The sequence below is a fragment of the Siphateles boraxobius genome, unplaced genomic scaffold (assembly GCF_051911475.1).
Source record: "Siphateles boraxobius isolate OS27281-9 unplaced genomic scaffold, OSU_SipBor_1 19, whole genome shotgun sequence".
In the NCBI taxonomy this organism is placed as follows: Eukaryota; Metazoa; Chordata; class Actinopteri; order Cypriniformes; family Leuciscidae; genus Siphateles; species Siphateles boraxobius.
In genome coordinates, this window is record NW_027508799.1 from 32,937,900 (window position 1) to 32,965,348 (window position 27,449).

Consider the following 27,449-nt stretch of genomic DNA (forward strand, 5'->3'; position numbering starts at 1 on the left):
TCAAGAAAGTAAATAGGACAAATTTAAGTTTTCATGTTGCCTTTAAATTATTTTTTTTGTCTTATCTCTGAAGTCAGCCGCAGGATCTTTGGAGAACAGGACAAATTGACTGAATAAGGATTTAATGGATTAATTCTCAGAAAGCTCGATCAGTTTTTCAGCTAACTCGAACCAGATAAATCTACTGATTTATTGATTAATGATCTCATTGAAAAGTTTTTTACGCCGGTTATCTTCATGTAACTCAATGTGGAGGATCATTGGGAAACTGGTCACTATTTACATTGAGATGGAGACTCAATCCACTCTGACCACTTCAATGCCCACAAAATAGCAACAGAGAAGTACATTTAGTAAACTAATAGCGTGAACATTGTGTTGCATACAGATTTTTCATCCAATTACAGGTATTTATTTGTTAGTTGAGCAACTACTGACCTAGCATTCTGACACAATCTCACTCTGTATTCTCACCTTGGCCTGATTTATAGACCAAAGCAACTAGCACCTCTAACTTGGCAGGATGGGATCCTCCCCGCCTCTTGTCCAGGTCACGGCTCTCAGCAGGTGCACTGATTCCCTGACGCTTGTAGAGATGAGCCCCAACCATCCCCAGCTTTCATAATGAGCTCATTCGCCAACCGTGTACGTCACCTCCCTGGCAGGGTTGAGGGGCATGAGAGCAGACAGCCTCCCACTCAACCTAGCTCATTATCCCTGTGTGTCTCTTACCAGCTGCTCTGACTTGACGCAGAAGAGCTGCACCGTCTTGGCTGCGTTCTTGGCCACTGCGATCGTCAAGCCGGAATCCACTGATGCAACATTCAGCTCACTAACGTGCAAAAACAACACACAGGATCAACTGTCAACCAATTACAGTCAATACAAACAGTGTCAGTAGTCCAATTTAATCATCATAAATTCTCCAGCCCATTATTTGTCCATCTGTAAATAGATTAGACTGTTTATTATATCAATGCTTTTTAGTATTAAATGAATTAAATTAAGGCTTTTAGTATTAGGATTACCTTCCTTATCAAGAATACATGCAATGCTTCCTTAAAAGGGGTAATTCACCACTGGCAAAATGGGCTTTTAATAAAACTAGGCTGTCTATGCAGGCGAAATGCAATTAAAAAAAATGCAATAATCAGTGCTACATGACTAGAGAAAACAGAAAAAGGGCTATGGCATTCCCTTTTGCCAAAAAACATCAACACCCATAATGCACTTTTGATTTTGGCACTCTTCTCTTTCGATCTGACTGTCTGTGGGTGGAAATACAAAAATGCGGAAGCTCGGTCTGTAGATTTATAATTTTTTTCTTTCGCTGACAAACAGTTTAGTTGAAATTCACATATACTGCTGACATTGTAACAATACAAAGCTGGTTGAAAATCAGGTAACTTACCCTTTAACATTTGGCCAAAATGAGATATCTTATAATTAGGGATGCAACGATTACAGATTTTGTAAGTACGATTATTGTCTGAGAAATAATCACGATTTAACGATTATCACGATTATTATGCAACAGTTAATTTCACAACACTACTAATATATAATATCACATGAACACTCAACACTAGATTTTAATGTGTTATTTATTCCTGCCACAACACAGTACAAAATTATAAAATGACAAACAATAATCAATCTCTTTCTTTGGAATTAAAGAGAAGTGCTTTGTAAACATCCAGTATTTTCCTTTTAAAAATAACAAATTAAATCAAAAGCTGCAGGGCTCTTTGAAATAGATCACAAAATTGTCAAGCGTTTAGTTTGTTCTAAATTTATTTTCAACCTGAGGTAGAACACCTGAAAACAATATATTGTTGATATTTGACTTAAAAACATAAATAATACTATAAAGGGATAATAAATCCCAATGAAAATAAGAATAAACAAAGTCTTTGGATCTATTGAATTAAATGTAAGCTAAATATTAACCATGTATTTCTTTTAAAAGAAAACAAATGTAAAAAATGAAAACCACTTTTCCTAAAGTAAAACACAGTCTTCTTTTCAATGAATGAGATATGCATTCTTTAACTACTTGCATACATCATTCTTTATTCTTTCAAGCAGACATATTTATTTGTATGAATATAATTAATCCTTATTATTAACAAACAGTGAATGATTTTCTCTTTTTCTTTTGTTGCTTGATCAATACAAGAAAATAGACCGCAATAGGTTTATTATCCACTATCAGTTTAAGACATCGGATCATGTCCAAAGACATGCGGATCCAATTGCACTGATCCACATCCGATACACTCACAACTGTTTAAGACATAACCGACATAGACCTAGTTTACATGAATACTCTCCAAAACGGACATTTAGACATAATGTTGTGTGTATTTGTCTATTCAGACACGAAAGAGAGCTCAATTCAGTACTCGCGCGCTATAGGTGTCTATTGTGCATGGCTGCACGCTTTGGGTCGGGTGTGTGCGCACAGAAAACCGTAAAGAATAGAGCTCTTTTTTGCATCGTCACTCTTATTAAGATCTATATATATATGTCTGCTCTATTCATTCTCCCAGACGTTTACATTTTTTAACGTTTTATGGGACCGCTGGGTAGATGAGCACATTACAGTACAAATGTGCACATCTACCACAAACGCAGGCCATCACTTCTGACTGGATCGCTTCCCAAATCGTCACTATCTAACATTTTCGTCTAGTTTTTACTCATTGACGAACATGTCAATAGGTTTTCTTACTAGTTTTTTCATTCAAAACTAGGTTTTATTAGTTTAAAATAAACTTTAAAACGCTTTAACACGTCACGGTTAATTAATCGTAAAGACTATGCTACACCGAGTGTTCTGCACGGAACGGAAATTTTGCAACTAACTAAATAAATAAAACTAATAAACTAGGTTTTATTAGTTTATTAGTTTTATTATTTATTTAGTTAGTTGCAAAATTTCCGTTCCGTGCAGAACACTCGGTGTAGCATAGTCTTTACGATTAATTAACCGTGACGTTTTAAAGCGCGGTTATTTGTGAAATCTGGTAATCGCTGCATCCCTATTTAGAAGGCAGTATATTGAAAGAGTTATAATGTATTTTGGAGGTGTACCTGGCTATTGTTTTTATGATGCTGTCCAGTTCATCATTAGAGGGTGGGTTTCGGCCCCCTTGAGGGAAAACAAGGTTGATGGGGTCAAAGAGTCGGGACAGAGACTTGGACAGGTATGCTGCTTCATATGGCTGAAGAGAATCCTTCAGATCCTTCTCTGGACTGGAAACAAACCCCATCAAAACAGTTATTAATTTGCTTTACAAAGAGTATAACAAGTAAATGCCAGACAAAGTGTTTTCTGGCAGTTGCTGTACCTTGAGGTCATCTCTAATGTTCCTGTCATCAAACTATTATCACTTTATGTACTCTGAGTACATGATGTTATTTTGATAAATACGTGACATGTATGATGTGATACACATTACATACACTGTGTGTATGTATACAATTTCACTGACCTAAATCTGTAAATTTAATCAGAGGCCTGCCCGTAGAGATAATTACAAATTAGACTAAATCAAAAGTACCGAATGGCCCTTAATGAAACCGTAGCCTACTTACACTTCTCATCTCAGTAGGGATCAAAGCCTCAAGCATTTGATTTCGCCATTGTAATAAATTACTTCTCCTGGCTTACAGCTTCTTAATTTCAAATAATCATTCTTTTGTTTGACCAATTGTTGATAAAAAGCATAACTGAGATATGACTGTAGTAATACTGTTTCCTCAATGGCTACTATTTTCATTAAAAGTTTCAGACCTTTGATTATATTGTAAGGTATGAAAATTAAGCATATTTTAGAATATTATTTGATTCTAAAATTTTCATTATCATAATGCAAAAAATCTAATTCTCATCACTATAAAATAAAAAAGTAATGATTTGCATTTACTGTATATATCCTGATATAGTATTAGTTTTCTGGCATTTATTCTGATTTAAATAAAAAAACATTTTAGTTAGTATTTTTACTGCAATACAGTAAAATATACTGTATTACAGTAATAAGAATCGCCATTAAAATAATAATTACAAAAAAACTGGACAAATAATGTGAAATAGAGGGTTAAAAGTCATTCATTATCATAAATTATGCACGCTTCCTTTTTTTCATCAAAATGCTAAAAAGCAAAAAATGTAAGCGTTTGTAAACAGGCTGAGAAAATCAGCATCATAATTGTCAGAAACTAAAAAACAGCTGAACCTGACTTTTAAAGACAGGACAAAAGGAGCTCAGCAAATGAACACATGATAGATTTCTCCATAACAATAGCATCAATTTTGTTTCTCTCTAAACTTAACTCAGCGAATGCTGTTCAATGTTGAACTTTCAGCAGTGCACAGAACTCTACCACAAAGAAGGTCTTTTATGTGAGCCAAATATAAATCTACTGATTTTCTGCTAAATAAAATACAAAGAAAACCGTTTACCCCCCACATAACCCTGACATTTGCTAGTTTTTGACAAGATGCTGTAATAATCTTGGCTTTAATTGCTGGTTGTCAGCTATGTCATGCATCTTGACAAGATTTTTTGAGCTGTATTATGGGATAGGATCAACTGTGCGTAAAACGTGGGCCGTTTAGGGGACAATCGTGATTATGGGATCTGGGTGTTTGATCAGAGCAGTGGCAGAAACGTTGATGCATTCTAGGAGATTATTTGACAATGTGCCTGAGAGTAGAAGAGCTTCTTTGCTTTCTAATGCATCTCTCTATGCAGGTGAAAGGCAGAAATGCTGTGTGATTAATGAGATCAGTTTTGAGAGCACTTTGCGGGTAGGCAGAATCTTTGTTGCGCCACCAGGAATGATTAGGAAGATGATAGCTTGTGTAGATAATGAACTTCTCGTTTTTATGATGAGAAATCGTGGCATTTCTATTTGACTGCTTGCATTTGACATCCCAAAATGTTAAATCAGTCAGCATGTTTCATTTCAGCGATTGATAGCTGCAATTTTGTACTAAAAACAAGCATTACTATAGATTCCCCTTGAAAAAAATGTTTCATGGAAATAATAGTTTCTACAAAAAGACCATATTCATAACAGTTACTGTTGTAACTACAATAAAACTCTAGTAACTTCGTATTAGCAACCACTGTCATAAAAAAATATTGTAGCAGCTACTGTATTTTGGTAGAAACTATTATGTATCATGGAACATTGCTGTATGGGACTAAACTTGATTAAATCGTTAAGTAATTACAGAAGAATTATTTTAAAAAAAATGTTAGAGAGTTAGTGTACATGTACTCACTCATAGTCTGGTTTGGTCCGGGTGAACATATCGTCAGTCTCATGCTCTGATGCTGGCAGTTCCACATCTAGACCCGCACCACTGCTCGCCAGCGCCCCCTGTATGCTGGCGCTGTACTGCTGCAGCCGCTTCCACAGCTCATTATAAAGCCTCAAGAGTTTGGGATACTCTCCTTCCAGAGCCTGCTTCAGGAAGGTTGATGCTGTGAACAAATGAAAAAAAAAAAATAGAGAGGGGGGCGCGTTTAAATAGCGAAGATGGACACTTGGATAAATTCATGTGTTGTGTCTTTTGTCCCAATATTGGCTAGATTTTAGAACAGTGCTGTCCCCGACTTTTTCGAGTCGACTGGTAGTCGTTATTTTAAGCCAGAATTCGACTTAATCGCACGCTTATATTAATTTAATTACTTAAATATATACTGAAGGGTGGCATTGGAAAATGGTTTGAGTTTGAGGGTTGAGAAAGAACATTATATGTAACATTGTTCTATAATACAGAGAAATACCAAACCATAATATTGAGCCTTTAAAATATAGATAAAGCGCTCAAGAACACGCATAAAGCTTGCCGCAGCGCAGCGGCAAAAGTAATACGAATGTGTCGGGGAAAACAAACAGAACGGAGACTATCTGAACATTGTTATATTTTTTTAATAAACTAGGCATTTTTGAGTCAGTGCAAAGATGCAGTTGACGATACAGACTCGTCATCTCTGCAGTATAGTGGATGTGCCTATCGAGAAAAATGCATGTTTCATACAGATTTCATTTTCAGAGAATATGTGTTTTTGGATTTAAATTCGTTCATTTAAAAGTAGACATTACCCAGGACTGCAGAAAGCACATCCTGTTTATTTCCTTAATTTTTACAAATTGCAAAAAATTCACAAACAAAAGCAAAAATTGTTGCTATAAAATAAAAGTAGACCCTTAACAGTTTTGAATGTTGTCTTACGCGTTTATCTGTATGACCAAAATTTATATTTGTATTTTTAAGTTCTTTCCACGGTTATCAGAAATCAATTTAAGTGATCGTGCCGGCGTCTCCGGGTTAGTCCGCACAAACACTTGGATATATGACAATAATAACGCACATTTATCCAGGTTATTGTTAGAGCAAGTAAAGTGGTAAACGTTATGCTATTACTTACAAGTTTCAAATGATAAGCCATAGTTAAGTCGATGAATGATAGATGAATGTTTGGCATTCCTGGCCAACATACTCGAATTACCACATGGACCAGCTGAGTTTACAATCTGTCCGTGACTTTATTTTGCGACTAATTAAAATTTGGTCAACTAAGACTCTTCTCGTCAGCTAACATTTGGTCAACTATTAGGGGGCAGCCATATTTAGAAGACTGCATTACTAAAACAATAGCATTAACTGAATTGTGATTGGAACTTTTGTTTAAAAGGAAACTAACCATAGTCAGGGTTGACTTTAAATAGTCATTTTTGTGAATACCATATGACTATCTAGAATGATTTAAAACTACATATCCTCTCTTAGCGAGACAGTGACCTGAAAAAACACAATTCCCTAATCGCCAACCACTCTAAAAAAATAACGCGAAATAAAGAGAATGCATGGAGAGTCAAACAGATGGAATTGTATAAAAATACTTATTCATTAATATGGTAATAACCCAATTTTACATGTGATTAAATGCTCAATTATGGATATTATGCAGATTGTTTCCTATGCAGATTGATTTGATGAATGCATAATTGAGCAAGAATTTTAAACGATTTCCATCTTTGTTTCACCGTCACCCAAACAAAGGCGAGCCACGATAGTTCTGCTCTACTGATGGAGTACTGACTATGAGCTGTAACCATATTCAGCTGATGCTACATTTCTGACTTATTGCTGGCAGTGAAGCTTAAATTTCTTCACTACATAAAACTGCCACAGAGCAGTGTACAAACACAACCATTGACGGTCAAGAAAATATTTCCTCAGGGAAGGTGATGAGGTTCATGATAAACAACAACAAACAAATGTCAGAGGTGAAATGGTGAAAAATGTTCATTGAACAAGTTTTATTCAAGGTCCAGATTTTGCCTTTCATGTTGTGATACAATAATGAAATGAAAAAGAAAAATAACATTAATAATAAAAACAGCAGAACTGACCCTTAACAAGCACTATGACGGTTAGCAAAATAATTCATGGGTCCCCAGGGTTCAAGCAATGTGGAAGACAAAGCTCACACTAAGCATTAAGAGGAATACTGGCTTCATCCTTTGACATCCTCTTTGAAAGGCAAACAGTTCAGGAAAGAATTCTGGGAAGAGACAGGGAGCTGTCAGTAGTCACAAAACGTATTTTAGGACAAAGAGAGAGCGATAAATCATTTATAAACAGATCTTCTTTGAAGGCTTATGGCAGAGTGATGTCTCAAGACAGAGTCTATAACAGTCGACCCGAGAGCTAAAATGTTTTCTGATGGCCACTTGGAGCCATAATAGTTTTTTTGAGAGCATCTTCACCTTGAACATTCTCCATTTTTGAGAGTATTTTGGCAAAGTTCCCTTATAGATGTATGAAAGTAAGCCACCTAGGGTTCTGAGAATACAAAAGCAAGTTTGATTGAGAGGTTTCAAATCAGGCTTGATAAAGGCTTATAAGAAGGAGTAATGCAGAAGCATTTGGATAATGAAAGCGATGCAAAGGCTCCTATTTGCTTTCTATTGATCAGCGGGAGTGAAGCACAAAGCATCTTTAGGTCGTGATAACACAGGCAAGGATCAATAGGGCCGCACCATCAAGGCCACGGTCTAAATTACTGTGTCTCTGCAGGGTGGACGTGCTGTCCAAGATGTTTAGCACTTTAATTAAGATAGACACTGTTTGCAATCATAAGCCATGTGCTCGATTAATGAGTCGATTCTGAGGTATCAAGAATGGTTTTCTGTTGAAATACTGCCACCAAAATAATGTAGATGTCATCAATGAAGTTAGTAATGAAATTTAAATTTGCCATTCATTTGCCAGACTCATTCATCCAGAAAACATTTTCTCTGGAGAAACCTAGAATTAAGTGCCTAAATCAAGAGAGCAATGGTTATAGCGCATGAAATGTTCCTTCTGGGGTTTGAAACAATAACCTTTTGGTTACCAGAGCATGATACTAACAACAGCAAGGTCAGCAAATCAAACAAGGTCATTGGTTTGATTCCAAGGGAACGCATGAACTTACAAGTAGCTATGGATAAAATTTGTCTGTAAAATGCATTGTTACCAGCCTAGAAATCCATCAGTTGATATACAATACAAAAGTCTCAAGAAAATCTCACTTGGTGGAAGAAGTGACTTTGAAATGGTAGCTTCCACAGTTACAGGCTAATTTTAAGCACACAGCACTTATCTACTTATCTAAAGAATCATCATATGACATACTATCCTTCTGCAGTTTATTAAAAATTGTAAAATTAACAGTCACAACTTTTTTGTTTACTCCCCTACACTGCAAATAATGCTGTAATTTATTTGCGAACACTTGTGTATGCAGATGTTGTGTAAAGAGAGAAGTCTGTTTTGGTTACACATCTGTGGAGTCAAATGAATCTCACGTTTGAACTTTGAAGGTCACAATTTTCCTCCATATTCCCTTGTAACCAAACACCTGCCTTGATTCATCCTGCTCCTTAGTGACGATAACAGCCTGAGATAAATGGAGAGATCATTTTTTATTTGCTTTATGCTGGACTCTCTCATTGGCTGCGTCTGAGCTTGAAGAATCATCTCAGACTACGGAAATGTAAACGCTTCTCCAAGAAGCCCTCCAGGCTCGAGATGATCGTGTAAAGGCTGCGGATGAACAATATCTGAGATGGCTTACAAGCTCAGTTAGAAGAGGAAAGGGTTAACAGTCAGTCTTCTCAAAAGCAACACCAGAAGTGTGTACATGGGTAATAGAGTTTGAATCCGACTGCAATGTGATGAAAAGAAAGCAAGAGCGGAGGAGAAGAGAGAGACGAGGCGCAGGAGGGGAGCTTGTGTAACACACTCACACACAGAATGAGCTTTTGAGATGCATGGCAGGGCATCATCTTAAACAAAAACCTCAGACTGAAACTCACCAGCTGTGGCTTTCTGTAGCTCCTCAGAGAGCGTCTGAGTGACTGAACTCCAGAAGGTGTGCAAGATGTCAGGCTGCCCATCCTGAGAGAAAAAGAGATGGAGAAAACACTTTACAAACAGCAGCCAGAGCTGAACTTTACCACAATGGCCTTTGACACACATAAAAACAAAAACATTAACACACTATGCAAACAAAGCTGATATGATTGTCTTTAGTGACTCCAATGTCCAGGTCACATTTAACCCTCAATAAAAACTACTAATTAAAGGAGTAGTTCACTTTACAAAAAACTTTTGCTGATAATTTACTCACCCCCATGTCATCCAAGATGTCCATGTCTTTCTTTCTTCAGTCAAAAAGAAATTAATGTTTTTGATGAAAACATTCTAGGATTTTTCTCCATATAATGGACTTCATTGGGTACCAAACGGTCCAAGGTCCAAATGACAGTTTCGCTTCAAATGGCTTTAAACGACACCAGACGATGAATAAGTGTCTTATCTTGCGAAACGATCGCTCATTTCAAAAATAAATAAAAAAAGTTTAAGTTTTATAAGCACAAATGCTCGCCTTGCTCTGTTCTGTGATGCACGTTCGTGACTCTCCTGTTCGAACTCGTTCATTAAAATGAACAAATCTTTTTTCGAAAGATTCAAAAATTTTGTTAATTTTGAGCGAGTCTTTTTTCGAGTCATTTCGTTCATTCAACGAACGAAATGACTCGAAAAAAGATTTGTTCATTTTGATGAACGAGTTCGAACAGGAGAGTCACGAACGTGCATCACAGAACAGAGCAAGGCGAGCATTTGTGCTTATAAAACTTAAACTTTTTTTATTTATTTTTTGAAATGAGCGATCGTTTCGCAAGATAAGACACTTATTCATCGTCTGGTGTCGTAAAGCCATTTGAAGCTGCACTGAAACTGTCATTTGGACCTTGGACCGTTTGGTACCCAATGAAGTCCATTATATGGAGAAAAATCCTAGAATGTTTTCATCGAATACCTTAATTTCTTTTCACTGAAGAAAGAAAGACATGGACATCTTGGATGACATGGGGGTGAGTAAATTATCAGCAAAAGTTTTTTAAAAAGTGAACTACTCCTTTAAGCACATTTTCTTCTTACTCATTTCACATGCAAAGGGATTAGGCTATAACAGATTATTTACATACACTAGTCCTAAAAGTTGTAGTATATGGAGAAAAGGTGGAAAATTGTCACATGAAACCAAATTACAATCATTTTGTTGTAAGAAATTTGGGCTGAAAATAGAAGTGAACAGGGTAAAAAAAACATATATTTACACAAAGAGTAGAATATAAACCCTAGAATATGCTATCACTCAGACAACACTGGCATTAGCAAATCACTGACAGAATAATGACTGTCTGAGCCATGTGTGTATTTGTGTGTAAATAGGGAAGTCTATAATCATTTGGGAATCATGACAACACAAATATGGTCTAATGCTTATGGACATGTGCTGCATGTGCTAATCTACCGGGTTGCTCAATATATGTGTGTGTGTCCAAGATGTTTAGCACTTTAATTAAGATAGACACTGGTTGCAATCATAAGCCATGTGCTCGATTAATGAGTCGATTCTGAGGTATCAAGAATGGTTTTCTGTTGTAATACTGCCACCAAAATAATGTAGATGTCATCAATGAAGTTAGTACTGAAATTTAAATTTGCCATTCATTTGCCAGACTCGTTCATCCAGAAAACATTTTCTCTGGAGAAACCTAGAATTAAGTGCCTAAATCAAGAGAGCAATGGTTATAGCGCATGAAATGTTCCTTCTGGGGTTTGAAACAATAACCTTTTGCTTACCAGAGCATGATACTAACAACAGCCAGGTCAGCAAATCAAACAAGGTCATTGGTTTGATTCCAAGGGAACGCATGAACTTACAAGTTGCTATGGATAAAATTTGTCTGTAAAATGCATTGTTACCAGCCTAGAAATCCATCAGTCTATATACAATACAAAAGTCTCAAGAAAAGTTGTAGTATTTGGAGAAAGGGTGGAAAATTGTCACATGAAACCAAATTATAATCATTTTGGTGTAAGAAATTTGAACAAGTGAACAGGGTAAAAAAACATATATATATATATATATATATATATATATATATATATATATATATATACATACACAAAGAGTAGAATATGAACCCTAGACTATGCTATCACTCAGACAACACAGGCATTAGCAAATCACTGACAGAATAATGACTGTCTGAGCCATGTGTGTATTTGTGTGTAAATAGGGAAGTCTATAATCATTTGGGAATCATGACAACACAAATATAGTCTAATGCTGATGGACATGTGCTGCATGTGCTAATCTACCCGCTTGCTCAATATATGTGTGTGTGTATAGAGAGGCTGGTGAGCGTATCACCTGTGCGTATCAAAATGCTCTGAATGTCTGCGCTGACTCACTGTACATCAGCCTAAAGGGGTTTGCACTGACTTTACAGTGATATAAATGACTCTGTGTCTTATGATTCACACAATATCTGCAGCTACAAATCTGAGAATTCTCCAAAGAATAAGACTTCCAAGTTGGTAAAGATCAAGGATTATACCGTGGGTTCACAATGACAATCTGTGATTTAATTTAAATCTAGAATTAACAGCAAGTTAAAAAAAAATTGAATATTAAAAATGTTTGATGTAAAGTTTAAAAGAAATGTAGACACTGAGCATGTGAACATTGTACAAAAGGTCCACTAAAGTTCACAAGATGTCCTTGTATTATGAAATCATGAATCATCAGGTTTTGCACAAAAATGTCCATGCCAAATATGTTAGTAATGACAGTGTGGCATCATCAAAAATAAGGCTAAAATAAAATAACAGTATAACACACTCAGATTCTTACATAAATGTGACTATAAATATAAACTTTACACATTTCTTTATAGATTATGTATTCTAAATGTATTATTACATTTTCCATTGGTTGTGGCATACAGAGTGGCATGATTTCAGTGCAATCATCAATAAAATACTACCAATCTTGGCTTTTCTTTCTTTTTTGCTCTAGTAAAATATAAGCGAGTTTCATATTCGCTCCACTATTTCAGGCAATTGTGAATTTTCTTTTCTGTTGTAGAGTTGTATTTCACATTAATGACACCTGAAGTGAACAAGAGGGCCATCGGTGGAGATTAACTTATGCCAGGGAACCAGAAGGCTTGTTTGCTACATAAAAGCAGCTGGGAATTCAACGGGAAGGTCTGTCTTACTTGTGTAACTGTTAAATGTAGCGATTTGCAGGTTTTGCTTTCCGATGGGTGCGTGTGTGTGGGGGGTGTTTTAGCCACAAATATAGGTGTGAGATTGTGGGAGTTTGAAAACAGCTTTTTGAAGTGGAGGCAGAGAAAGAAAACAAAAAAACATGGCATTCACCCACCTTTTCCAATCTCCAGGGAATCTGACAGCAGCTTTATTGAGCACAAAGTTCCTGTATGTTTTCCTAAACCTCATATGCAGTTCATCTCTTGCATGCACCCTGTTAAACTGAAGGTTCAGAGGTGCTGAAGGGCTTTTTACAGCCTTGTGAGGCTCCAAGAGTAGTGCCCGCCCTGCAAAACCTTTCATGGGGCCTTTTAAATGCCGGGAGTCTCTTTCATCTACAGCTGATGGCTCTTTGAGCACCCAAAGACACCCTGTCAGTCATTCTGGGTGGTCTGAATTTCAAGGTGTCCCTTTCTACTAAGAGTCATTGAACTTTTATATCAACACATATTACATCGTTTTAAATCAACACATATGATGTAGCACTATTTTACCTTTATTATCTTCATCACCCTTGAAAGACGGATACAATTTTTTCTTACACTAATATGAGAGAGGTGGTCAAATTGGGCATAACTACCCACCCCTCTGAAATCAAACTTTTTTTCCCCCTTTTCTTTCTGTTTTTTCCAATAAGGAAAGAAAAATGGGAGGTCTATGGGAGAACGGGAGAAGGTGTTGCCATGGAAACACCTCCACCTGCCCCCCCCCCCCACCCACCCATTCCTGCAGACCTCAATCTTCTGACCGAATATCTCGATTTCCAAGAGGTGATTAGAAGCCGCTCAACTCATCTCCCCCGAAACTGTTTACTGAGTGAAAACGGGAGGAATACCAACAGAGTAAGAGAGCAAAAGCGACTGTATGATTGGAGACAGACCTTTTCTCTTTCTCAAAATCACACACACAAAGAAATGCTATGTTTAAAATGGAATTTGGTATTCTTTGGCAAATACTTTATGCAATGGAAAGCATTAGTATGTAGTTGTATGCTATATTGTCGTCGCATGATCTAAACAATTATTTAAATGAGCTAGTGGTGTGCAGTTATCATGAAATTGTATTATTGTAATCCGACTTTGTCAGTTTAGCCAGATGTTACGTAAAGAAAGAGAAGTTTAAAATGATGGTTGATTTGCTTCATGCTGAGCAGTGCAGTATTCCATGTATTGTTTACATAGTGAAAATAATCACAGCTATATAATCAAAGCTAAACCCCTTCAGTCATGATCATATTAACAAAACAGCACTCCCTTGAGTGCATTAATGCTTTTATAAATCTATAAAAATTCTACGTAAATTATAAAATCATTAAGGACACAAATTTTCATTAAAAAATAAAAATGCATGTGTAAAATTTGCATACTGCAGACAATATGCAAACAGAACATATAATAATACAAGTAGTGTGCCGTAGGGCTGTAATCAAGACCACCTTTGTCAAGTCCAAGACAAGTCCAAGACCAGGGGGCCGGTTGCATAAACACAGCCTTTACGTTAAGACAGTGTATTAAGTTCTAGTATGACCCACTAGCAGTTAGTCAGGGGCAGTCAGTCTTACTTTTTGGTATTAAATTAGGCCAATCTACGTTTTAATGTAACTGATTTAAAAAAAAAAAGCTATGAACAGTCTAAAAGAAACAAATTTGATGTCTAACTTGTAAGACTAGTCTTAGAGGTTTATGCAACTGGCTCCTGGACTAGTAAAGACCTAGTCCAAAGAGGTTTGAGTCCAAGACAAGGTTCGAGACCGAGTCAAGACCGAGTCCAGGACAGGAAAAAAAAGTCTTATGCATGACATTATCAAGACAATCATTTTGGGTTATTATTTGTTGATCTAAAAGCAAAAACAGTGTCACAACACCCAGGATTTTTAAGTATAGACATTCCCCTTGATATCATATAATATATAATCTTCTAATCTAAAGAAAACAGAATGATGACATATGGTGATACCTCATAATAGCAGTGTTTCACTGTGGATCTGAAAGACGCATACTTTCACATCCAGATAGACCTCCATCACAGGCCATTCTTGAGATTCGCCTTCGAGGGGCAGGTTTATCAATACACAGTTCTGCCGTTCGGTGCGTCCCTAACACCCCGTACATTTACGAAGTGCATGGAAGCGGCGCTTTTTCCCCTGAAATTCCGGGGAGTGCGCGTGCTGAATTATCTCGACGACTGGCTGGTTCTGGTGCAATCACGGCTCACACCAGAGCAAACAAATGGCTTTTATGTGTGCTTACTGGGAACATAATAAAGACACCTGGACACGGTCGAGACCAAAAGACATATTTGGCAAGACCAGTGGCCGAGACCGAGACAAGTCCAAGACCATAGAAAAATTCCGGACTCGAGTACTACAGCCCTAGTGTGCCGTTCTAAATACAGCCCATGTAACAATTCTGCATCAGATATTCTGAAGTCTTGGACGCATATATGCTTTGCTGGTTATGATTTAAGGAAATGCATCGCTAGAGGCCAGTTCTAAATCACTGCATTATATGCTCTCTTTGAAATCCATCTGTGAAATCTTACCACCCCTTCCTAAACTGCTCTGATCTCACAGTTTAGCCCTTCATTTGGCGGAAAATAGCACCTTAATTACCGGCTGTAATTAGCCAAATTCGCAACTGAAGGAATGGAGAGCCACGGATGTCGGGGATACCAAAGGGGAAACGCATTGCATATGCCTTTGCAAACACTGTTCTTGTCACTCAGCGTGTGCCAACACACACTAGTTCACAAAGTCACCCAGAACCAAATGGAGAATGTAGATAAAAATTGTCCAATCACTGTCTGGCTGAAAATGTGTGGTGGATATATGTGTGTGCATGAGTGTGTATGCGTGTGGGGTAGATAACCTTGTCATAGAGGGGCCAGCCACCTGCAGACACCAATTAGGATGTCATTTACTGCTAATGTGCCAGCAGCAAGTAAACCAGCAGGGGCTATGAAGGCAGGTCAGCCACAGGCAAGGGCAACACACACAAAAATCCTTTGTAATAAATCACTACATATCAAGGACAAACTCTTCACATATGGGATACACACAATATCAATACATATAACTCCACAAACTGCTGAAATTTAATTGCACACCTATTCCAGCAAAAACAAATAAAGCAAAATGTAGGTATGAAATTATATCATCCGTCTCACCTTGATGATCTCATCAATAAAGCACACATGAGTCACTGGGTCTCTCTTTTTGGTTAGAACCTTCTGCAGGTGCTGCACCTGTTCAGGAACATAGTAGAAAATTTAGACAATATATTAAATGACCCCTTTCAAGCGTCACCTAATCTTGAAACGCTAGCTCTGTAAAGCCCGGCTGGATCGGCCCAAAGGAGGTTTTCCGATCAGCGGGTGAAGGTCTCTGCGCATTACTGTCTTTCCGTGTGACAAAGTAATTTGATTAAATGAAATATATTTTCTCACGTATCAACTCGTTATTTCTTCTGACTCCATAAATGAAAAAGGTTTAAATGATATCTGGGCATCATTAAAAGTGAACGAATATTTGATTATTCTTTTTTAACTCTTTACTGAAAATAATATCCGAGTCGATTAGAATAAATTCAAATGTTTACAATTTATTAGGTCAAGTAAATGTATCACGCCAATTGCATAATCAGTTCAAGGATAATAGATACGAACACCAAATGCTCTGAAATAAAGAGATAAGATGCAATACCTTGACATTATAATTATAAGATACACAATGCAAAGTGTTTTGGTGCACTTCGCATCACGGGCTAATCTGGTAACAGAAAGTGCACTGAGCTCTAGTTGAATTTCATTATATAGATAGACAGACCTAATTTCATATGTAAACATGAGTTCACAGTGGGAATTCACATTAATCACCATACCAGACTTACTGGGGGCAGAAGTTGATTTACATGGAACCATTTGCTAATAATGGGAATTTGTTTTGAGTTTACACCTTCTGAGAACATGAGGCCATTTGCCTGGAAGACACACCCTTCCATGTACTGTATGTGAATTATTTCTAAACTCTTAAATGCCTAATTACCTTTTGGTTTACTACTTTGAGAATGAGACCTTTGTATCATTTCAAATGACATTCAGACATTTCAAATGATATCAAACATGTGTGATACTGTATGATAATTATTCACATTAAACTATGTAGATTTTTCGGTGAATTTCAGGTGATCTCAGCATGAGGGAGAAGGAGTGGGGGGAGAATGGGGGGTCAAGGGTAAAAAATGTAGATTAGGATTGCTTAGGTGAGACTTGCGTCTCGAATGGTGCACAAGAGAGAAATTCAAATGTTAATTTGCTTTGTTCCCTCAGAGAGTTGCGCCATCTTCCAGTTCTTACAGTCTTACAGCTTTAAATATATATAATGGGGAACAAAACAAAAATAAGCACAGTGTGATATGCCTTCAGAATTTCTATAAACAAGATTTTAATATCATGCATTTTGTATTTAATACAAAGTTTTAAGTTAATTTGCATATTTTTTCCCAAAAGTTGATTTCAGAGCTAAATATTTAATGCCTTTACAAGTGAACACCAAACAAAATGGATAGGGACATATGTGAACTACTGGTGTTTTGCCTAATGACAATAACAGTGTTTCATAATAGTAATATCTTTGTAAGTTCGATACCTGACCACACGCGGCACAAATCTGGTCCATTAGTTTCTCTAAATTCGTCCACAGAGCAGCTCGAAACGCAGCCGTATTCCCTGGAGTGGGCATGACGGCTCTGCCAGGGGCTCCTAAATATAGCAGACACAAAATGCACACACTAAAACAATGCAAAATCATCAAGCACTCTGAAACACAGATGCAACAAATGCACTAAACAAACAAACCTCTGGTGTTGGCAGGTTGAGTGAGGACTTTAATGTCCAGCGCATTAACAACGTTCTCCTGCACAGATGTCCTGTATCCATCCACCACACTTCTTATGGTCTCTCTCAGATTGCCAAGGTTATAAAACACTTGTAGGGCCGTCCCCACCTGTGATGGATTCTGTGAGATAAACAATAATAAAAAAACATCAACATCAAAGGTTGCCCTAACAAAGAAGAAAATGTACAAAGCTACAATATGCAATATGAGTTTTACATAAAAGGTTTAATCTGTTTTCAATATCATTATTCTGAAGAATTTTTTTTCATAATCTTTCGAAGCATAATAACATTTTCCTATACCAGTTTACATGATAAAATGCCATTTCACATGACTAAGGGAATATTTTGTTTTACCTGAACATATATGTTTTTTTGGTTTATGTGTTCAGTGGTTTTGAACAAGGTGTCTTAGGTTGATGTGGGAAGTGGGTCACTGGCACAAATAAATCAAAATGCTTTAAAATATGTCTGACCTCCTAAAATCTTTACATTCACATCTCCAGGTCCAAGTCAAATTTACACCTGAGACTAGTTGTCTCCACATGAGAGGATCATAGACTGTGTGCATCACTTGCCGCGAGAGCAACCGATTGACGTCATTACGCTCAACACCAGAGCACATGTAGGAAAAGTAGGTCAAATTCAAATTCTTTAAACTCAACTGTGTCAGCTAAGCTGTGACTACAGGACATTAACGTTTAAAGTACAAAACAGAAAGCTCTCCAATGCTGCTTTCAAAGCAGCTTCCAGTAGACAGTCCCGATCTCTGATCCTGCCTTTAATTTAATCTCCCAGGATAAAAGCGCCAAGCATTACAACCAAGTCAAGACCCCGTCCAACTTCAATCTAATCCCAGTGGATCAAAGATGATCAGGCCCAGTCGCCTACCCAAACGGTACACGAGAAACCGCAGGTGAATGGATATAAATTCAACTGATGTGCTTAACACAAAACAAAATACAAAAGGCAGACAAGAGGAAGTGGTAATCCAGTAAATCTACCCTTTTTTCTCTATGTGCTTGACTAGTGGTGCACAGATTGAGAGTAATAGGCCAGAGTGGTGGGATATAGCCATCAGTGGTGGCTAAGTACTTGGCGGCAATCAGTGGTTTCAAGCTCTAATCAGACAAATGATTCACATTTCTTCCTTCACTCTCTCTTCAAACCCACTTGAAGGCTAAAACTGAGGCCTTCAAGTTTCCTGCTCTGAGTTTCCTCCCCTTCCAGCATTGTGCTTGAAATCTTTAACAGGCTTGACTCTAATACTCTAAAAAGATGCAAAAAGATTGGGATGAAGAACAAAATGTATGTTTAAAGACAAAACAGTTTTTTAAAGAGCTAATTAGATTGCACACTTACGCACTGCAACATTGAAAACCCAAGCGAGTCTCTGAATATCCTTTAGTATAAGAAGAAAGCGCAATCCCTTGTGACCTCATTACAGGTGTCAGTGAGGGGCCGTTTCGATTTCTGATACACTGGTGGCTGCATTGTTTTTGTAGCTACTTAAGATCTTAGGAAGTAAGACTGAAGGAAAAAAAAACTGTCCTCAGAAACATTTGCAATGCATTATTGCTTATTTCAGTTTTATTGCTACAGGGTCACAAAGCACATTTTAAGACACTTCACATGACGATAGCTTGTGTGAGTATAAGAGCGTTAAGAAAAACATGTTTTAATACAATCTGATTTAGGGCAAGATTTATTAACAGCTTGCTCCAGCACAAAAAAAAATTACTGTCAGGATTCACTAAAGACACGCAGTGTAAAATTAGTGCTGAAAAGGCATGAACAGGGTTATTTTTGTGGCTGGCCTTATTGCATATGTAGGATTTCCCCTTTCAGATGCAAAATTGATGGGAGGAGAGTATTTAAATGAATCATGCGGGGTTTGCGCTCATCAATTTAGTGGTATTTGCTCCATCATTTACTGGCAAAAAAAAGCATAAGTAGATTGCTTTATAATTGCCCTCTCATGCTAATTTACCTGTTTAGTAAACTTGGCCCTTAAACTGCAATCGATTTGTGTCATTTTTCGTATATTAAAATGTTTAGTAAAAATACATGCAGTAATTACAGACATTTATTAACATCTATTGTTGTATTTTCTAAAACTACAGAGGTATAATTGTTTATCTATACTGCTCAGCCAGTTGAAACATTCACAAACCAAGCCAAAACTGGCTGTTGTCCAGCAACATAAATGATGTGTTGTTACTTATGCAACAGTTGAGTGTAGTTGTCAAGGAACAGATGTGAATCACAGACCAAGGAAAACAGAGGATTGAGAGAGACCTAATTGCTTGCGGCAGGTTCACTCACAGCATGTAATGCGTTAGCCCTCATTTACCCTGGACTGCGGAAGGATAATGGTTTAGCAGGGACATGCACAGTCACTGTGGAGATGGATTTGATCAGCTCAGTGCAAGCCGGTGACCCACGATGGCTAGCTGCCAACTGCCGTGAATGAGGTGTTTTCACATTACTTACATCCAGGCAAGCACTACGCTTTTGTTCCCAGAAATAACACTTAGATGGAACAGGTGGCCAACGATCGCTTCTTAACCAGTAAGTTGGAGAAAAACATATTTGGTCTGATGCTTTTAATCTTAAACTCTTGAAGAGACCAATTTTTGAGTGGACAAATAGACAGCTAGACATGTATGGGAAAGTGAAATGTAACTAAATTTACACCCCGCTTCTATGTTGATTAGATTGGCTTGCATGTTGTAGGCTATTGTTGCAAAGTGTGGGAAACCGTTTACAGCATGTTCAGTTGGTCCCCTGTCTCACTGCATCCCCTGTTCAGCAGATGTGAAATTTATTCTGTCCAAGGGATCGCATGAACGTGTGTAGGGTGTAGCGCTCTTTTTTGATTTGTTTCTAGGGAGAATTACATTTCACAATGGAATGAATATGTTTATATCAGATAACCCCTCACAAATATTGAAGGTCAGAAAAGGTCTGGCCATCTTCACAGCAAGGCGTAGCATGCTCATCTATATACAACATTGCAGATTCAAGAGATTCTTACATAATTGCAAAAAAACAAACAGGTGGCATGCTTGGCGAACACATCACTGTATCTGAATCCTACAGATCATATGTACAAGGAGGTTTAAGATGTGCCAATGTTATTTCTGCCATCTTGAGATTCAGGCGTGTTTCTCCAGGGAAACGTAGGAGACAAAATGCATGTGAAAACATCTTAGTGCTTGCTGTATTTTCTTTTTGATGGCAGTGGTAATAGGAGTAAAGACTAGCTGATGTATCAGTGTTTAACCAAGTGGAAGAAAATGGTTTGAGCAAGTTAAACAAGATTGGGTGGGATGCTAAAGGCCATTGCGCACTAAGTCCGAAATTCGCATCCGAAATTTTCGCACGTTAAAAAAAAAAAAAAATCGACCTCAAGTTATGTCAATCACGCTTGCTCACGGTCTACGAAACTTTCGTCCGTCATAAAAAAAATCGGATCGGGTTCGATTCTCTGCGTTTTTCGCATCCGTAGCAAGCAGTTTGAATGGTGTTTTAACAATTCAGAGCCACCGAATCACGAATACGGAAAAACGCATACGAAAATTTCGGACTCAGTGTGCAATGGCCTTAAGGAGTGGATATGGTCGATCATCTTTGGGCCACTATCACAGTTATACCCGCCTCCAACATGTTTCCTACCTGGGCCTGCAATAACTATGCCATTCTGATGGTATCACCTTGATTACACACGCTGTGTGGGGGTTTGATTGAATTGTCATGTATGTACTTCAGGTAGATGTCCTTTTCTAGAGAAACCACAAAGAAAAAATAATAATACACAGCCCAAAGAGGGAACTGGCAACTATATCAAGTATGTCACCTCAAGAGGAACACAGTGAGAGTTTGGCCATCATGTAGAGATGCAACGCCTTACGAAAAAAACAACACTGTAATTTCCAGCCAATTGCTTCCTTTCATAAAAACACCTGGTCACCACATCAGGGTCATTAGCTTCTGGCTGTGTTTGTTTTGTCACCATATGGAAGACTCAATCCAGATATTTGTCAAAGGAACCAATAGCTGATAAGTAGATGCCATCTTTGAGCACATACAGTGCCCAGGTCATTTCTACTATGCTGGATGATTCATTTGCATTTTAATATTGGATTAAATGTTATATATACACACATAAAAACAAAAATCATATTAGATGAAAATGTGGCAATTTTAAAGGAAGTGAGTATTATAACAAGATGTAAACAAAAACTTAAATCAAGTTGACTGTCAATTAGAGATTTGTTTTTACAAATGGCAAGAAATGGCAAGTGGGATTAATCAAATAATAAAGCTAAAGTGTAACTGATTTAGGCTGTTCACACTTGACAGGTTTGGTTGGATTAAAACAGACCCTGGTGCGATTGCTCCGTTAGTGCAATTCATTTGAATAAATGTGAACGCTGCCATCCGAACCCTGGTGTGCACCAAACAAGCGGACCAAGAACGCTGAAAAACGAACCAAAAACGGGACATGATGTCACTAGATGTGACCCTAAATCTGACCGAATGCTCAAGCAAACCTGTTTTTTTTACTCGTCATAGTTGCGATGTTACCCATCACAGTTCGGTACAGGCAATTAGAACCGCATCTCCTCGCAGCAGATCTTTTTTTGTGTGTGACGAAAGGATTCCTGCCACTGTTTTGCCTCCTTTACACATTTAATAAGCTCTTCACTAGTTGTCAGCTCCATCATATACCATCATATGTAGGCTACGCACATACAACGAGCGCATTTAGCCCAGAACACAGCATTGTTTTGGTTCCAAAGTTCCATTATGAAATATACGTAATAAAAGCTGACCAATCAGGTTGTGAACATATCCCTATGCCTTTAGGTTCGGTGTTAAAATGCTAATGTGGACGCAGAGGACCAGGGCTAAATGTTTATTTTTGGGCCGGACCAAACGAACCCAACTACAAGTGTGAACACCAAGCACTTTTATCAAGCAAGATACAATGTTTTAGAGTGAAACAACAGTGCAAAATATTATAGAATTTTTCATCAAATAATTTCCAATACTATCTGATGCTTGTGCTGTTGTTTTCACTAAAAGCTTTTTTAAAAGCTGTGCTCTGTAGCAAAAAAATTACCCAGCACATATGAGAATTGCATGCATTATATGGATAATAGAGAGACAATTTATTTTCCTTTTGGCCTAGTCATTCCCACTCCAGAATGAACAGCAAACATGGCCGACGTTAGCGTCATTGGAACATGCGGAGTTCATTTGCTCACACTTCGTGAAGTGCCATGGCCATGCAAGAGCACTGGTGAAGAACAGAGAGAGGGCGAAAGTGAGATTTTAAGTGTGAGGAAAAAGTGAAAAGATGATGGATCACTTAGACATTTAATGTGCCGTGTTTCCACGGCAACCCAAAAACAAACACGGCAAAGACCGATTAAAGCCTTTTAAGACGCACTTGGCAAATGTCAGCGCAACACCAGGCAAGGAAGAGATGAACTCAATTTGGGAGAAAACTGATGATTATGGAAAGGAGAAAGGTGAAAGACAAGGTGTGCTCAGCATTGCTAATGAGAGAGAAGATTTTCAGCGATAAAGAAACTTTGATTTGGATTGACATTAAAAGGAAATTAACTAACCATAAACTTAAGATGCATGTTATATCGTGGTTAAATCAACTAATATATAATTTGGCCCAAATACATTTTTTTTGCTCATATGTGACTGTTTTTGCCATGACCGTGTGAACGGCACAAACCACATGGAATCTGATCTTTTCAATTTCGATTCAGGCCACTTCCATATGTGGTCCTAAATCTGATACAGGTCAGATGTTTTGCAATGCAACAGTCAAATGCACATAAATTCATGTGACTTTAAAGTCACTCCAGAGCACCATTCATCACGATTCTGTGAAAGGTGTCAGTGGAAAGACAGTGATGTGCTTGAACTATTACAGTGACAAACACACAAGCAAAACATGTGGGCTCGTACCATAAAGGTTTAAAAATTCTGCTCTTTTTTCGCATCCTTGCCTTTGTTTTTTATATCGCCTGCGCATCGCTGGTACTAGTAATCAAAAGCCTTTCTTAATGACACTCAACTATAAATAAATTGCTTTATCTTTGCGCTTTTAACCTTTGTGTGACTTTTTAATTGTGAAGAATGGACATCAGAGAGAAGGGATGTTAAAAAGCATGTGCATATGGTCTCCATGGTAACAGTAATTTGTCAGGTGGGTGCCTGATGGGTAATGGGAGAGAGAAGTCAACGTGCGAGAACGAGGAGTGCTAATCAGCACACATGGGAGCCAGTCGCTAACAGGTCTCTGATCTGTAACAGTGTACCAGTGCCTTTTCAAAATAAAATGCACAACCTTGCTGAAAAACAGAGCTTAATCCAGTCGAAAGTGTTTTCTTAGCTTAGGTCTTAGCTGGCTTAGCAAGTTGGCCTTCCAGTCTCCTAAGCATCAGTTGCGATGAAATGGAAGGGCGGAGACTTAGTTCTATGCATCGGTTGTTGATTGGATGTTGAGATGTGGGCGTGGCTATCGAATGTGAGCTTGCAGGGGCAGAGTTTAAGCACACAAAAGTAGTACAGCATAGACATAAGAGAGAAGTCTGTCGTTTTCGCCAGAAGATCCAGTTATGACATTTTTATCAAACATTACTAGGTCAAATTATAAAATAAAATAAAACATATGCATGGATGAATTGTTGTATTTTATATTAAATTTTCATTCCATGCTGACTTTGAGGTTTTTTTATTTAGCAGTGAGATTCAGCTCACATAAGTCTTGTCCAGTATATCACTTACGGTAAACATACTGTAAATATTTTATGATCACTCTAAACAAGCCTTTTGCTTTCTTTCCACTGACAGAACAAAGGGAGCCATATTGGCAGAACAGGCCACACCTGCTGAGTGCTTGTCAGCTATCTGAGCAATCCAGCATATCTATTTTACATCTTCAAGATGGTCTTTAGAGAGCAGACAGAGAAAGAATGTGAGATAGTGACAGAGATGTAATGTTTGAAGTGAGTGAGAAGGCAAAAGAAAAGGGAGACAAAAAAAGTGCGGCAAATAAAAGACACATAAAGGCAATGTTTTCACTCCTTAGCAGTTTAAACTCCCGAGAGACATTGCTTTTGATGTAAAGGTTACTCAAACACATGACTCAAAAAATGGATGAACCGTGAATATCAGGAGAGTGACTGCATAACCTTTTCAGTGACCAGCACAATTGAGCCCATTGGACCAAGTGAAACGATTAAAGATTTGAATAGTGTGCAACAATGACATCCACTTTTTCTTTAGATACCTTGGCATTTTCCCCATTCGTTTTCTCCATAGGCATTAAATTCATGAAGCATAACACCATGAACCAAATCAACTAACTCTATAAACTATTTAAAAAATGGTACAAGACTGGATACTTTCTACTTCTTGGGTAAATTATTTCATGAAGGATTGAACAACCTATCCAATTAATCACCGCAAATAACAAATCAAATAAAAAAAATAATAGTACTATCTAAACTATTTAGTTAAAGTTATTGAGTATTAGTTTAATAATTTTTTTTAATAATTGCTAAATATTTAGCTATACAATTATTTTAAGAATGAATCATTCACAATGATTAATGGGAGTGAGTGGTTGTTGCAGAACTCTTTTGCACTCATGATTTGAGTAAATTAAAACCCATTTATTTTATTCACGCACACATGCAACTTGTAGAGACTGAAAAAATCCCACCTGTCACGCAATACAAAGCTTCTTGCAATATTAGACAGATCAGACCATTCAAGAATGAACGTGAACACACACACACTCTTTGAACCATGTTTTGAATGTCAGTGTGCAAAATGTAGTCAAAAAGCTCAAATGAAGCCACACATCTTCACAAAGACACTTACAAATACCAAATGCACTTTGAGTCCTGCCATTCGCAGTAACAATGCAGTGACAAGCTAAGCCGTGTGCTAATAAAACATTTCTAAATGATTAATACCCTCTTGAGCACAGTTTGAGTCATGCATCAAGTTCAGCCCTAAAGAAACAATAAAAAAAAATGCTGTTATCAAATCATTAGTAACAGGGATTGGGCATTAGCAATTGCAGGAGATTGCCTATAAATACTCTTGCATGAGTGAAAGGCATTTATTTATTGAATTTTCAAGTTATTATGTGGTATAGCAGAGAAAGAAAAGAAGCATTGAAACGTTTTCAGTTAACATTCTTGTCAGTATTTGTTTGGCCCAAGGCGGATAACATATTTTTGTTTCGTCTTTTCAGGAGCAAGCAAGAGAAAATTCTATTATATTCCGCAGGTACATGGGTCTATTAGGCTGCGGATGACAAAAAACACATCCCACTATGACACTGGACAAAACTAAAGAGAATGGGCAAAATGGACAGATGCAGAGAAAGGAAAATCTTTAACACTTTTCAATAAGGTTTCATTTGTTAACATTATTTAGTTAATACTAACATTTAATAATACTTCTATAGCATTTACTCTTAGTTCATGTTTATCTCAACATTTTCTAAATCAATTTTAAAGTCAAAAGTTGTATCTGTTAACATTTGTTAATGCACTGTAAACTATCACAAACATTTTACTACTAACTAACATCAACAGAGGTTAATATGTACTGTAAATATGTATTTCTTATTATTAGTTAATGCATTAACTAATCAAATGAGACCTTTTTGTAAACAAATGAGACCTTAATGTAAAGACCTGAAAGTCATTTCAATCCAAATGACGCCAATCTTCAATACACTCTTAAAAATAAAGGTTCCAAAATGGGGTTTTGACAGCAATGCAATATAAGAACCAAGACATTTTCAGTAAAAGGTTTGTAAAAAACCCATCTCTTTCTAAGTGTAAAGAACATTTGAATAATCTAAGAAAACATTTTCCGCTTTAAAGAACATTTTGTGCTATGCAAAGGTTCCACTGATGTTAAAGATTCTTCATGGAACCATAGATGCCAAAAAAGGACTATTATTTTTAAGAAAGTACAACCACAAACCAAAAGCAGAGAACATGAACAAACATTCCTGACAAACATTCAAGGGGAAAAACAACAACAGTATATCTGCACTAATTTAAATGTTTAGTAAAATGACTATTGAAAAACAATATGACCCAATTGATTGTGGCAATGTGGACTGTATATCTGCACCACACATCAACAGAACAAAACGCAGCTCTCTATGCGAGACAACAATCTCATGCACTCCTTGTCCAAGTGACCTCTTGAAATGGACAAAGGTGACGTATTGTTTAAAGGGTGCATGATCAATGTTCTGCTGGTCAGCTTATGTAATGCACAGTTACTCCCAATAGGGTAAGAAGCACATCTGTCTGTCAAAGCAGAGGTGACTCAGTTAAAACCTAGACTCATTCGTTCCCTACTGTCATTGATTCTACCATCAACAGCCTTCCAATACATCCAGTGCTTAATTATGTGGAGGAGCCACACTCTTGTGATTTCACTATTTATGTCTGCAGTGGGTCCGTTTTTTCCAGGTTTTATTACTCTGTTTTGGTAATACATGGAGCTGATCACATGATTTCATAAGAACTTGCTGGTCAATAAATTCAGATTTATTGCTCAGATCCGATTTTTTTGTATAGCGCATTTCCTACTAAAGAAAGGTGGTATTTAACTCTGATAAGTGTATCCATAGCAGACTGGTGGGAGTTGCCTTGGATGGCAATATGCCCAGTGCATTATGGGTGTTGAAGTTATTCTACCTATTTGGCAAAAGGGAAGACAAGATTTCTCTGGTCAGGTAGCACCGATAAAAAAAACTTTCTACTGTACAGGCAGACAAGTTATT

General features: G+C 37.3%; 1 protein-coding gene across 1 annotated transcript in view; it reads right to left on the reverse strand.

Annotated features, from left to right (window-relative positions):
• Positions 1-27,449, reverse strand: part of cog5 (component of oligomeric golgi complex 5) — a 77,892-nt gene that overhangs the window by 19,136 nt on the left and 31,307 nt on the right. The window contains exons 8-14 of the mRNA XM_077235134.1: positions 17,558-17,717; positions 17,349-17,461; positions 15,869-15,946; positions 9,391-9,472; positions 5,300-5,501; positions 3,097-3,258; positions 733-832 (exon numbers count right to left, since the gene is read on the reverse strand). Of these exons, the coding sequence (XP_077091249.1) occupies positions 733-832; positions 3,097-3,258; positions 5,300-5,501; positions 9,391-9,472; positions 15,869-15,946; positions 17,349-17,461; positions 17,558-17,717 (897 nt within the window). The remainder of the gene's footprint in view (positions 1-732; positions 833-3,096; positions 3,259-5,299; positions 5,502-9,390; positions 9,473-15,868; positions 15,947-17,348; positions 17,462-17,557; positions 17,718-27,449) is intronic.